Source organism: Ceratotherium simum, chromosome 8 (genome assembly GCF_057802395.1).
Source record: "Ceratotherium simum simum isolate JZ-2026a chromosome 8, ASM5780239v1, whole genome shotgun sequence".
NCBI lineage: Eukaryota > Metazoa > Chordata > Mammalia > Perissodactyla > Rhinocerotidae > Ceratotherium > Ceratotherium simum.
In genome coordinates this window covers 21,769,320-21,784,097 of record NC_141907.1, presented here as the reverse complement: position 1 = coordinate 21,784,097, position 14,778 = coordinate 21,769,320, and the positions used below count along the sequence as shown (strand labels likewise).

Genomic DNA, 14,778 nt, shown 5'->3' with positions numbered 1-14,778 from the left:
CTGTACATGGAGAACTACAAAATATTGCTGAGTGAAATTAAAGACCTAAATAAATGGAGAGAGATACCATGTTCATGGATTAGAAGACTCAATATTGTTAAGATATCAATTGTCCCTAAACTGACCTAGAGATTCAATACTACCGCAATAAAAATCCCAGCAGGTTTTTTTTTTTTTTTTTTGGTACAAATGGAAAATCTGATTCTGAAAGTTATTTGGAAATGCAAAGAACTTAGAATAGCCAAAAATAATTTTGATATAGTTAAACAAAATTAGAGGACTTACACTACTGGATTCAAGACTTACTCTAAAGCTATAAATATCAAGACAGTGTGGTATTGGAATAACAATAGACATAAATCCATGAAACAGAATAGAAACTCCAGGAACAAGCCCACATATATATGGTCAATTGATTTTATACAGAGGTACTGAGGTAAAAGGGCAAATGGTGCTAAAATCATTGTATATCCACATGCAAAAATGTGATCCTCAACCCTAAACTTGTACCATAGACAAAAATTAACTAAAAAAAAAAAAAAAAGATCATAGGCCTAAAGGTAAAAGCTAAAACAATTATGTTTCTAGAAGAAAACACAGGAAAAAAACCTTTTAACTTTGAGTTATGCAAAGATTTCTTATATAGGACACAGAAAATATGAACCATAAAAGAAAAAGATGGATAAATTGGACTTCAACAAAATTAAAGCTTTTGCTCTTTAAGAGATAGTTAAGAAAATTAAGAGTCAAGCTATAGGCCAGCAGAAATTTTTACAAACCATAAGCATATCCAGAATAAAGAATTCTTACAAGTTAAGAAGATAATTGATTAAAAATGGGCAAAAGATTTGAACAGATACTTTACAAAAGAATATGTATAAATGGCAAATAAGCATGGAAAGATGCTCAATATCATTAGTAATTTTGGAAATGCAAGATAACACCACCTATTAGAATGACTGACATGATAATACCAAGTGTTGGTGAGGATTTGGAGCAACTGCAACACATACATTGCTAGTGGGACTGTAAAATGATAGAACCACTTGAGAAAAGAGTTTGGAGGTTTCTTAGAAAGTTAAACTTATGCTTATATATGATCACCTAGTAATTCTACTCTTGGTATTTACCCAAAAGAAATGAAGATATATGTACACATGAGGTTTGTACACAAATGTTTGTAGCAGCTGTATCTGTAATACACCAAAACAAGAGAACAACATGGATACCCATTAACAATGATGGATAAACAAATTGTGAAACAGTCATACAACGAAATATTACTCAGTGATAAAAAGGAATGGACTACTAATCACACAACAACATGGATGAGTCTCAAAACATCATGCTGAGCAAAAAAAGCCAGAAACCAAAGAATACATATGTATGAATCCATTTACATGAAACTCTAGAAAAGACCAATCTAATCTTAGGGACAGAAGCAGATCAGCGGTTGTCTGAGTGAATGTGTATATGGAGATTGAATGGGAAGGGGCGTAAAGGGAATTGTTTCAGGTGAAGTAAATGTTCTGTACCATGACTGTGGTGGTGGTGATGTGGGTATATACATTTGTCAAACCTTATAGAATTGTATACTTAAAATGTATACATTTTATTTTACATAAATTATACCTTAATAAAATTGATTTACATGAAAAACAATTGAGCTGAAGCATTTACATTTTTTTCCTCTCAAAATAGCCTTCCCTTTTGGACTTCTACAGGCGACTCCACAAATCAACTTAGTGGGTAAAATAGCTGTGTGACACTGAACAAGTAAGTTATTACTCTGAACTGAGCAAGTTTCCTCATCAGTAAAATGAGTGAATTAGATTAGATGACTTCATTCGTTCATTCTATAAACATTAAAAGCCCACTATGGGGCAAGCACTATGCCAGGTTCTAGAGATATAAAGCTGAAAAAGAAACCATGTTTGCCCTTAAGGAGTCAGTCTAGTGGAAGAGAAAGAGAAGCTACCACATGATTATGATATAGCTCTTGTATATTTAGGGTATGAGGAGAATCCATAAAAGCAGCAGTCTTCCCTGATGATACAACACCTGAGTTGGGTTTTGAGGTACAAGTAAGAGTTAGGTAAAGAGAGAAGAGAAGGCATTCCAAGCAGAGGGTGCTGTATGGGCAAAGGGCCAAAGGAGAGAGACATACCATATGTTCAAGGTACTTCAGGTAGCTTAGTAGATCTGGAACAGAGAATTCATCCTTGTAAGGTTATGGTGTGTCTTGATTGAAAGATAAAAAGGATTCCTCTAGTCTAACCAGTGTGTAGACAGGGTCCTGTACCAAATAATGATACCTATGTTGTAGTGGATCACGTAAAAGGTAAAATAACTGTACCTTCAGTTAGGGTCCTTTCTGTCGCAAAGAGGATCTTTTGGCTCATGTAACAAAACAGTCCAGGGGTAGAGTGTGACCTGGGGATCAACAAGGTCAACAGAACAGCTTTTCACTCTTTCCATTCCTAGGCTACAGCAGCTCCAGACCCCATATCCTCTCCTTTTCATATGAAAAGATTAAACCAAAGCCTCGTAATCAAGTTTCATTGGTCCTCACTGGTCTTAGATTTTGCACTGATCCTGAAGCAATCTCTGTGACCAGAGGAATGGTACATGGTGACTGGCTTGTCCGGAACCCAGAGATCCTGGAGGTGGGAGTCAGCTTCATCTGAAACACATGCAGGAGGGGATAGATCTCCAAAAAAAATTAGAGCCTTTGCAGAAGAAAGGAGACTGGATACTGAGGAGGAATTATGTTTTAAGAAAAACAGATCCCAATAATTTTCAGATCAAGTCAGGGGATACCAACATACACAGACGAATTTCTTCTTTCATCTTCCATACCTAGGACTAGTCAATGAAAACTGACTTCAGAATAAAGTGATGTGAGAATCAACACATATACAAAAAACTACCACTCAATATTCTAAGCAGCATATTAGTGGATGAAGAGTTTCACGAGAACAAAGAGAAGGGCATAATTAATTCTAATTTACAGTCTCCGAGGTATCTTCACAATAAAGGAGTTTTTTTATTGAGGCCTTGAAAAACAGACGTCCTTCTGACAAAGCCCAGGGCCACAGCTGGTTGAGGATCAGCATGCACTCTGGTGAGGCTGAAGTATAAGACAATGGATCAGTGTTGGAGCACAGGAACGGAAAGACCAAGCTGTGGAGAATTTTCCCCACTATGCTGCAGAGCTTGGACTTTATCCTTTAAGCAATAGGGTGTTGTTTAATTTTTTAAGCATGGAAGTGACACAATCAAATCTATATTTAGAGAGCTGTAGGAATAGATTAGATATTACTTGAGACAAGGAAGGAGATAAGTATGGGATAAAGCTAAGTTTTGAAGTGGAAGCCTGAGGGAGTTCAAGCCTAACAGTCTCTATTTTCCCTGTGAACTAGGAAGAGAGAGTACATGCTGAGTAAGGTGGTGCTATGCAGTCAAGACAAGCTGGAAATTTCAATTAGTCAGAACAGTGTATTACCAAAGCATTCTGATCAAGAAGAAGATTGTTCAACAAACTCTTTCATAATATAAGGTCATATTACATCAGTGCGTGAATTGAAATCCAGAAGAGTCAAATACAATTTGTCTATGAGGCTATTTGACCATCAGCGTGAATGCCATAGGTAGAACAACTATGGAATTATCTCTGGTCACTTAGATCCTTGTGACCACTGGCAGAAGCAGATGTGACGGCATGTCAGGGTTTGGTAGGAGATGGCGAGGAAGAATGCAGGAGGAAGGAAGCCAAGAGAGGTAGTGTGAGGAGGTGCAGTTTGAGATGGAGTGGGCAAGACAGCCTGACTGCCCTGGAGGCAGCATTTTAACAAGCAGCCAAGAGCAGCACATGGCTGAGAGGGGTTTGTGACAGCAGCAAAATCTGTGGCAGCCCACGAGGTTTGGCTTTGAGATTCAGAACTACTGGCTAGAGCCACTTGTTCCAAATGAAAGGATCTGCTATGCCATGGTCCATTCATTTTTTATAGACACAGACTCAAATGATCAAATAAAGTTATACAAATGCTAATGAAGCCGGGCATTCTTCATATATTACCTTCTACCACTTGACCTTAAAATATCATATTTAAAATTAATTACCAACAACATCTTATATTTGCTTGGTGCTTTGCAGTTTAAAAAAATCACTCTCAAATATATTTTCTCATTTGGTCCTACTCAACCCTGTAAGGTAAACAGAGCAAATACAATAATTTCCTGCTGCCTGTCCTCCTCATCTTCCCCCACCTGCCAAATTACAGGTAAGAGAGCTTAAATTATCTAGGGACTTTTAGCTAGGACTGGAACTCTTCAGTCTAGAGTTTTTTCTGCTAGACCACAACATTGCTGCTTTTAAAAAGGCTTATGAATATTCTCCTCAACAAAGAAGCCAAAGATTGGCGTACCTGTACACATTTGATCTTAATCATTTAAAATTTTCTCTCTTCCTAACATTTTCTCAGAGTGAGGGAAGGAGAGAAATAATAGTCATAGGTGTGTGTTTATCCTCGGGATGAATGTGCATTTGTACACACAGAATGGCAAAGCATATGATTGTAGGTGTATCACCTCAAAAGCAATACAATGGGGTTTATTAAGAATCAATCACTGAATAAATTATTATTGAGTTCTCAATAAGTCAACAAGTACCTGCTGAATAAAAGCACATATTATAGATTTTCAAATTAATAACTAGTTACATCCAACTCTACCAGAGTTGCAGTCTTGTGCTAAATCTCATATATTTCCTAATATATACTCTATAAATAAAAGACTCAGGAAATACATTTGGATAAAAGTTAATACAATTCTAGGCATTCAGTAAGAGTATCAATCCATTAATTTAGAGTTTTGTTGAAATGATCAGCATCTTGAATTTGAGTCTAAATTTGAAAGACCATAATTTTTGGACTTCTTTTCACATACTATTATTCCATATTACATAAGTGATAGGTCTTTAGGAAGTAATATAAAATAAGGTTTTACAAAAAGGACCAAAATAAGATTGATGTCTTGCATAATGTTTTCAGTTCTAGAATGAATGTATAGTACCTACTTCTAGTCTCTCAGCTGCTCTGCCCTAGAAGTAAGTCTCGTTAAACCAAGCTTCAGCAAAAGTGGATATGGTTTTGATTTTCCATTCCCTTCACTGAATCATTGGGTATCCTCTTTGTATACTTCCAAAGTAACAGAATCTGTCAACAGGCCTCAGCAGAGTCAAGTCTTCTAACCAAGAGATGGAAAGATGAGAAGTTTGAAGGGATCACTCCGTAATTTTCTGACTTTTTTCAGAAAGTGAGGAATAAAATACTGTCAGATGGAGACAATTGTAATTGACCTTCCCCAGTAGAGACCTTTAAGGGAGAAATAAATTGGAGAGGGCTCTAGAAGACCTCTGGTGAGGGAAAAGTTAAAAACACTGAAGTACATTCGAATTTGTACTTAAAAGCCTTATCTTTTTCAAGTCTTCCCACATCCTACCCTACCCAGGCTCTGAGCGAAGAGCAACTTATAAGACAAGACGATATATTATCTGGAGATAAATTTACAAACTGACATAAGAGAATTGTCCCAGAGGTGACATTACCTCTTCAAGTTTATTACAGTATCTTTAGTTCTTATTGCATATATTGTTACATGCCTTTTACAAGTCAGGATTACATACAAAGTATGCTCGATTTTGCAGAAGTTACGTCTATTGCTTCTCTCAAAATTCAGCAGCATGCAGTGCAATATTTGGTGTGCAGAGTTATTGTTTCAAAAAGTGAAAAACTACTTAGGTTTAACTGAGGAAGGAACATGATCTTTATTGGCTTATATGCAAAGTTTAATTTTGGTTTTATGCAGAGTTTGCATAGTTCATGATTAGTTTCTAATGAAAAAACTAGATGTGTTGTCAATGACCTTGAAGAAGATCAGGTGACAGTAGCAAATAGAAAAATCTGAAGAAGAGGCATAACTTTTAAAGTAGAAAGGTCAGCAAGAACTGCCTGAAAAAAAAAAAAAAAGAATTATTAATATCAGTATTCTAATCAGCAAAGTGAAGCCTATGAAATAAGGTACAATAGAAACACCATTACAATGTAATTCTGGCATCAACACACACTCTAAGTTCTTCTGATTTGTCCTAAATTTCTGTACTGAAGCTACAACTTTCCTTCTCATTTCTGAATATCTTAATATTAGAACATGTGCAAAATGCTAAAATGTGCAGTAGAAAATAACCTGGACTTTAGCCTTGAGCCTTCTTCAAATATACAAGGTAGCATGAGTTTATAAGAGGTCTAACATTTCAACTTGCTTCTATAAATAAACGTACATTATGAATCTTAGTCCTGTTGTACTAGTATAAGGAGTAACTGACTTCAGGAAATCATTTTGAGATGGAACTAATGTTTCTTCAGTTGCAAAAGGCATAAACATCCTCTTCCCTTTAAACAAAGAATGTAGGCAGCTATTTTAGGGATAAAATTTACATTTCTGTGAGAGATAACAAATTGAGTAATATGCTAAGCCACTATTTAACTGAACCAAGTTTCAGGTATAAATTATACTATTGAAAAGAAACCAGCTCTAAATAATTAACTCACAATTAAAATAACCAAAGAAGCCTATGTATCTTTACTATATCATTCAAACACATGCATCTTTAACTCTCTCAACTAGTTTTTCTTTGTTCTATGAGCGTAGCACATGGGCATGAACAATAATAAGAAAATGCAACATAAGCCCCAATAGTTTCAATTAAAATTACTAGGCCTCCTGTTTCCCATAATGGTTATAATGGTTTCCTATAATAATCTTGTTTATGACTCCTTTACAAGAAGATTGTTTTCAAGTAATAAAGAAATTTTGAATACTTAACATTACTTAGCTCGGAACTTACAGGTTTTACCCAAGCTAAAAAATTAGGCTAGGAGTAATGTGTGTCCTATGCATCTGAGACTAAAGTGCCTGAGCCTGGCAGTCTCTCAGGAACTATTTCCATCCCATCTGAGTGAAACTTATCCTTACTTCAGCTGCAGCCAGTGATGTCACCTCCATCAGGTTCACTGCTCGGAAAGCAAACACAGCAGCTGCCAGGACTGGAAAAGAATGCACAGTATTTCAACTGACAGCCTACTCGTCAGCCTGACAACTTTACTGCTATGCCCACAACCCACTATGAGAGCCCAGAACTAGTGCTTTCCATGACTTCATGCCTGCATTCTGAGTTAAGGTCCTGTGATGAAGGGAAATAGTCTTCTCTGGAGAATAGTGCCTGATGCCCAGATAAACAGAACCCACAGTTTTTGGAAAAAGGAAATTCATTGGTCTTAAAAAAGCCATTTTATAAATTGTTTCTTTAATATCTACAAATTAAATTACAATGGTTTTTAAATGGCATGAAGATCTAATGACTGTCGTATAAATTAAAGTCAATTTTGATGCAGGTGTTTTTTACTAATGCAATAGAGAAGCTTCTGAAAAGTTATACAGAGACTGAATATTTAAATATATCAGATCATATTTCATATGTATCAAGGAGTTATCCTGATAGAAATGTGGCAATAAAGGCTTTTCTTAACATTTTTTACAATATTGTTATACTTATATTTTTGTATTCAGCACTGACTTTCTTAGAGTGTCATAAATGGATATGTCTGGGGGGAAAGCTGCTGTGGGACTGATCCTGACATTGACATTAATGTTGGCTACAGGAAAAAGAAGTTGAAACTTTGAAGAAAAATCAAGCAAACCATTATAGGACATCTTGAAGGTCAATCACATACATTGAGTAGAAAACGACATTTGGATTTTTGTTTCCATTAATCATACGTATATAACTTCTTGTTATATAATTTACCATAAAACCTCATGTGAGGGAATGAGTCATGAACAACAGAAGGACCCATGTAAGAAGCAGGCAATCCTGATAAGGAAACGGACGGTACTGCCTGGAGGTGACTCGACTTCTCTCTTTTTTTCCCATCGCCACTGGTGGCAGTACATTCCCTTCCCAATAAGTCTTTGAGGTTTAGGGAATGAATGGTAAGGAATCTTTAAAATTATTTGGAAGATTGGTTCTTAATTATACTGCATAGCTAATGCAAATATATATATATATTTTTAAATACATTTTTAATATGGGAATAATAATAATAATGATACTAGCAGTTAATTCTCATACCAACTCTAAGAGTTAAGTACTCTTATTAGCCCAGTTTTACTAATGTGGAAACTGAGGCACAGTGAGTTTAAATGACATGTTCAGAGTCGCATAGGTAGAAAATAGCACAGTGAAGACTCAACCCTGGCTCTGGAGCCCGAGCATCTAACCACCATGTGATGACATTACTGAGACTGAAGACAAGCAGTAATGACTCATCCCTGACATGGAATTCTGTGGGCTTTCCTAAGAATCATTTTCTCTGCTGTCCCTCAGAATGGTTTTCCAGGGATGGCACGCAGACTGATGCCATGGTGGTCCTGAGCTCTGACAGATATGCAGTTCTGCCTGAAGAGTAGAAGTCCGGATCCAGGCCTCTTAATTACCCCAGATAGAGGCAGAGTGCAACCAGTGACTGGGAAGCTCAGGCATTTTTCTAGGGGACAATAGATTTTGGACAGTTTGGCAAAAAAGCATTAGAACTAGTTAGGAAAATTCTAGGGGGAAAAAGATGGTAGTGGTAAAACAAAAGTTAAAAAGTCAAGTCAGCTGGGATTATTTAATATGTAACAAGGGACATGAGAGATCTGGTACAAAGAATTTATCCTTTAAATGAAAAGGCCAAAACTGAAGCACGTTAAAGTCACTGAGCTTCTATGTTTATAAGAATATTAAAGAAAACGATTTCTGTGGACCAGCAACTTCTTTACAGTTTCCTAATACCTGGAATCATATTTAACAATGGAGACATTCTAGAGGCTAAAGAATATGATCATTACTTCCTTTTTTTGTGTATAATTTAACAGAGTTGGTGAAAGCTTGACAGGATGCTCAAATTTTCTGCTGTAGCAGGAAAGAGTTTTACATGGCGGGAAATTGTTTTTCCAAAGGTAGATAAGAGGGGGAAAAAAGAGCAGTTCATTAATTGACCTCAGCATCCAAAATGCCTATGTGCTCATAACCTTTATTTATCTTGGTGTCACATCACAGAAGTTCCTTTCTGTCTGCTTCATGTTTGGTTTGCCCGGCCCTTCCGCAGAGCAGATTTGTTTGCCAAGGAGAAAAGGTCTATACTTTGGGATATTTTCAATTGAAATCATGCTTCATATGAAATATAGAAACTTTAATATTTACTTTTGGTCTTTTAAACTTCTCATTACTTTAATTCTAGGCAACTCTATCATGAACATTAAGGTACCTTTGCTTTAAACTGTTCTTCAAAAGGCTTTAATTAATTCACAATTAAAGCCAGTAACAGTTATTAAAATATTTCTAAAGACTATATAATAACTCGCTTGAGCAAAAAAGGTGGTCTGAAAATATTCAGACCAAAAAATGTATGAAATAATAGAAACTAATTTGTATATATCCACATGAAATTATCTACCCTGTGGCTCTTTATCTGAATTCCATGGGAGGGGAGCTTCCATCAGTCTAGTTCCATTTCTAGATGTTCTACAATTCTTCCCTCTTGATTTTCGAAAAAAACGCTCAAAGAAAGTAGATGGATGCAACAGTGTGGATTGTATTACTACCTATTCATCAGTAAGGTTTTTCTTTTTTTTGCTGAGGAAGATTTGCCCTGAGCTAACATCCGTGCCAATCTTCCTTTATTTTGTGTGTGAGTCGCTGCCACAACACAGCTGCTGCCGACTGGTGTAGGTCCATGCCTGGGAACCGAACCTGGGCTGCTGAAGTGGAGCACGCCGAACTTAACCACCAGGCCACAGGCCGGCCGCATCAGTAACTTTTTTATTAATGTATTGAGCTCAAAGCAGAGTGCCTGGCTTAGAGTAAATGCAGTATTCAACATTCATTTATTTCTCTTTCACTTCAGTTTGCTGAGGGGTGATAAGTCACAGAATGAAAGAATTTAAATTAGAAGAGGCCATGAAGGTCTTCCAATTCAACATTTCTTGCATAGTAGAAAATCTCTTAACCCTTTAGGTGACAGTTAAAAAGCCCATTCCACTTTTGGAAAGTCCTAATTATTAGAAAGTACTTTCTTACACTGAACCCCTTTCTTTAACGTGCTCTAACATCTTTTTGAAATGATACAAAAAGCTATATACAGTACTCCTTAAAATTTATGACAAACTCAGAGGAGACTTATTTGATGGAAAGTCTAAAGGTCTGTTGCCTAAGAAACAGGAGCAGAAAACAAGGCTACTTAGCCTGGAAAATAGAAGACTTTGGGGGAAAGGAGGGGTTGCAGGAGTAGAAAAAAGTTATGATAACCCTAGTTTAACAGGAGTACACTTTAGCAAGTCGTATTATCCAGAAATGAAATGGGCTACCTGGTAGGACAGGGATTACCCAACACTGAAGTGTTCAAACAGGATGAGGACTGCCTGTCAGAAATATTTAAAAGAAGTTATACCTGATGACCTCTAAGAGGTTCCACCTCTAGATTGTATGTATCACTGCCATTCAGCCAAAAGAGATGAAGGCAGACCGTTCTTTCCTAACTCTTATTTGTATGGGCTTTAAAAACAATTGAGATAGAAGGATACTAGGAATTGTTAAAAACATCAGTAAGTGATATCTTTAATTACACCAAGGGCAACATTTATCTTCATGGCCCTTTATTATTACTCTAATTTTCCTTTTCAAAATGCCACCCAATTACTCTAGACCTCTCAGCATTCAAGAATATGGTAATATGGTACTTAGAGAATCTTCTGCAAGAAAAGGGTCTTCTTCAATTAAGCATTATTTCCACAATTGCCAAGAGAGGTGTCTTTACAGTGTCATCAATATCAGACAAGGAAACAAAGGCTCACACAGGTTAAATAACTTGTTCAATATCACACAACTGGAGATGGTTGGACCCAGCACTCTGCCAACTTTTCTGTTCTCCATCCATTGTTGTGAAAAGCTTGTAATATTTATTTGAATTTCCTAATAATCCCAATGATAAAAATAACTGAGTCTATTTTACACAAGAGAAGCCAAATAATATAATTAATAAGAAATCTTCACCCTATGCGGTATCACACAGTTGCCTTGTGTGTACATCTGTTGTAAGAACTGTTTAATTACGAATGAGAGATGAACCTGTGGCTTCCTGAGAAAAAGATGAAATATTTTTTGGCTCAAGAGAATTCCTAAGAGGGCAAACTCAGCCAGCAGGGCAAGATTCAGAGACTGTTAGCAAAAAGAAAAACCTTTTGAATCCATTATAAACTGAAGTCCAGAAGAGCTGAGATTTCCGCTATGCTGAGGCTCAGTCTCAGTTTGGATTTTAGGTAATAGTTGAGAAGGGCACAGAACAGAACCCTAAGAGAGTCAGAAGAGTCCCGAGTAGAATGGAAGTATATCTACACTCCGCCGCACAGACCTCACGGGTGCCGAGAGATAGTAAGCCCTGGATGAATTTAAAGGCGGGGTCGGGGGGTTGGGAGAAGGAAAAATGGGCTTTTCTGGGAGCCAAGAAGAACGACTAGGAATAGACTGGTGTCAGGACTTTACACAGAAGTATCTACAATGCAAAACCTCAGTACTTGTCTTCCAAGGCAGATAAATCTATTAAATGTTCATGAATTAGACATGACAGATAACTGTAGACTCGAACTCCAAATACAGATGGTGAATATTAGAAAAGAAAGGGGCTTTACTACAGAAACAGCACGTGTTTTATAAACAAGCACTTACTCTTACCAGCAAGAATTTCCAGAGAGTTGTATCCTAGGATTCTATCCCACAAAAGCAAGAGTTGATCTGTAGCTAAGTATCCAGAGAAAGCTCGAACCATCCATTTAAATGATATGCGAAGCCTGTAAGCAAAGAAAAAAGAAAATAAACTTTACCACTGGAATCTTTTCTCACAAAAAGGCAATATCAGAAGAGCCCAACCAATTCTATTGCTAAGGTAACTCCTTTGCGAGTCTTAGAAATCACCAGGGCATTTAAAACTCAGGAACTCTCTTAAAAGCTGCAAAAGTACAATGGTGAGAAACCATGAGTTCTCAAATTAGTGGTCTCAAAGAATTAAGAAGAAGAATTATATCTGCTGGGCTCTCCTTTATGTTGTAGTTCAGCCTTTAGAAAACTCACTTCTACATTCTGTTTTTCAGGCTGTGTACTAATCAGCTACCAATGAAGTGATCTTATAGCCTTAGTAGTTCTAGGCAAGCCATGATCATTCGAATTTTTATTCAAAATACTTGAAAGAGTGCTTGATAGCTGCGTATTTTTCCAATTCAATTAATTATATTTCTACATTTCAGTCAAATGGCTATATAAGATGAATGAAATATAACAAGTAGTAATATAATTATATATTTCTTATAAAGCTATAAGGGACCTTAGAAATAGATTTCTGATTTCACTTTCATTTTCATCTGATTTCTGATTTCAAAACCCTTCATTTTAAAGAGGAGGTTATCAGAACTCTGAAAGGTCAAGCAGAATATTCAACTGAATTCCATTTTGCCAAAAAAAAAAAAAATCCTAAGAGGTATGACATCCCACTATGTATAAGCAGGTTATGTTACAATAACAATTTATCTCTGGAACGAAGAAACAAACTCTTTGGCTTTGGGGCCTCAAGATATAAACTAGTCTCTCACATTTCCATACTATCTATTAGCATCTAAACATCACTTGACTACTCCGAGAGGTGCTTGCCAAACTCTTTGCTGGAACTGTTATAGTGTTACATAGATAAGTATCTGTGCTATTTTCCCTTTATTAAAATTTTTTAATTGAGTTATAGTTGACTTACAACATTATATTAGCTTCAGGTGAACAATATAGTGATTCAATATTTGTATATATTGTAAAATGATCACCACTGTAAGTCTAGTTAACATCCATCACCATACATAGCTACAGAATTTTTTTTTCTTGTGGTGAGAACTTTTAAGATTTATTCTCTTAGCAACTTTCAAATATGCAATACAGTATTATAAACTATAGTCACCATGCTGTACATTACAGCCTCATGATTTATCTATTTTATAACTGGAAGTTTGTTACCATTTGACTCCCTTCATCCATTTCATTGATTTGACTGGCCTCCCCACCCCCTGCCTCTGGCAATCACCAATCTGTTCTCTGTATCATCTATGAGTTTGATTTTGTTTGCTTTTTTTTAGATTCCACTTATAAGTGAGATCATACAGTATTTGTCCTTCTCTGCCTGACTTAGTCTACTTGGCATAAAATGCCCTGAAGTTCCATCCATGTTGTCACAAGCGGCAAGATTTCATTCTTTTTTATGGCTCAATAATATTCTGGAGGGGGTGTGTGTGTGTGTGTGTGTGTGTGTGCATGTGTATCACATTTTCTTTATCCATTCATCCATCAATGGACACTTAGGTTGTTTCCATATCTTGGCTATTGTAAATAATGCTGCAATGAAAATGAGGGTGCATATATCTTTTTGAGTTAATGTTTTCATTTTTTTTTGGATTAATTTATTTTCTTAAAAGAGAAAAAGGGACCCAGAGATTGCCTTTGCTGGTATCTGTTAATTCTCTTAAAACTGAAAAAGACCCCCAAGTTTCAGAAATTACTCAATACTAGATAACTATTGTTCTAATATAACAAAGTACATATTGGCAGTAGTATTGACAAATTAAGCTTTTTGGTTGGTTTTACAATATCTGTTTGTAGATGCCAAAGAAACTTTTGGCCACTGTATTTTTTAAATTAAAAAAATTCATTGGAATTTTAAATCTAAATTATTAACTACAGTTAATTTCATTTTACTGGATCTCTCATAGAATCTTATTAAAACAATAGTACCACACATTGTGCCCCCCCCATATATAGCACAGAATCAGTTTCTTAGAAATAAAGTTTATTGAGGTGTAATTTATGTATAGTAGAATTTACCCTTATTAATGCACAGTTCTATGAGTTTTGTTAAGAACCAAACAAAAACTTTAGCACTCAAAGATACAATAACAACAAAAAAAACAAAAACAAAACCCTCACTGGATGTATTCAATAGCAAAATGAAAATGACCAAGGAAAGAGCCAGTGAATTTGAATATATATCAATAAAAAGTGCCCAATCTGAACCATAGAGTAAAAAGGATTGAAAATAAAAAGAACAGAGCTTCAGGGACCCGTGAGATAAGACCAAGAATTTTAACATTTGTGTCATTGGAATCCCAGAAGAAAAGGAAAATGAGTGTGGTGCAAAAAAAAAAAAAATAATAATAATAATAATAATAATAACTGAATATAATTATGGTTGAAAATTTCCTAAATTTGGCAAAGACATAAGCCTTACAGATTTAAGAAGCTCAACAAATCCCAAATATAGGATAAACCCAAAGAAATCCATGCCCAGATACACCATAACCAAACTGCTGAGAACTAAAGACAAAGATCTTGACAGTAGCCAGAGAAAAACAAAGATTGATGTTATTTGTTCCTGAAATGTTTGGTGGAATTTGCTAGTGAAGCCATCTAGGCTTGGAGTTTATTTGAAGGTAGAATGTGATTAAAGATATATATTGTAAGCCCTAGGTCACTGTTATAGACTGAATTTTTGTGTCTCCCACTCCCTCTCAAATTCATATGTTGAAACTCTACCTCTACCTGCCCCCCCACCGCACTGTGATGGTAACAGCAAAGAGGTGGGGCCTTTGGGA

The 14,778-nt window shown here is 36.0% G+C and overlaps 1 protein-coding gene across 8 annotated transcripts in view; it reads right to left on the bottom strand.

Annotated features, from left to right (window-relative positions):
• Nucleotides 1-5,585: 5,585 nt before the first annotated feature.
• Nucleotides 5,586-14,778, bottom strand: part of TBC1D19 (TBC1 domain family member 19) — a 137,143-nt gene continuing 127,950 nt past the window's right edge. For 6 of the 8 annotated variants that reach the window (XM_087434155.1, XM_014786654.2, XM_087434153.1 and 3 more), the window contains 3 exons: nt 11,825-11,946; nt 7,036-7,106; nt 5,586-6,011 (listed from right to left, as the gene is read on the bottom strand). In XM_087434155.1, the coding sequence (XP_087290281.1) occupies nt 5,937-6,011; nt 7,036-7,106; nt 11,825-11,946 (268 nt within the window). In that variant the 3' untranslated portion in view covers nt 5,586-5,936. The remainder of the gene's footprint in view (nt 6,012-7,035; nt 7,107-11,824; nt 11,947-14,778) is intronic. The other 2 variants (XM_087434156.1, XM_004418964.3) reach the window with 1 other exon arrangement.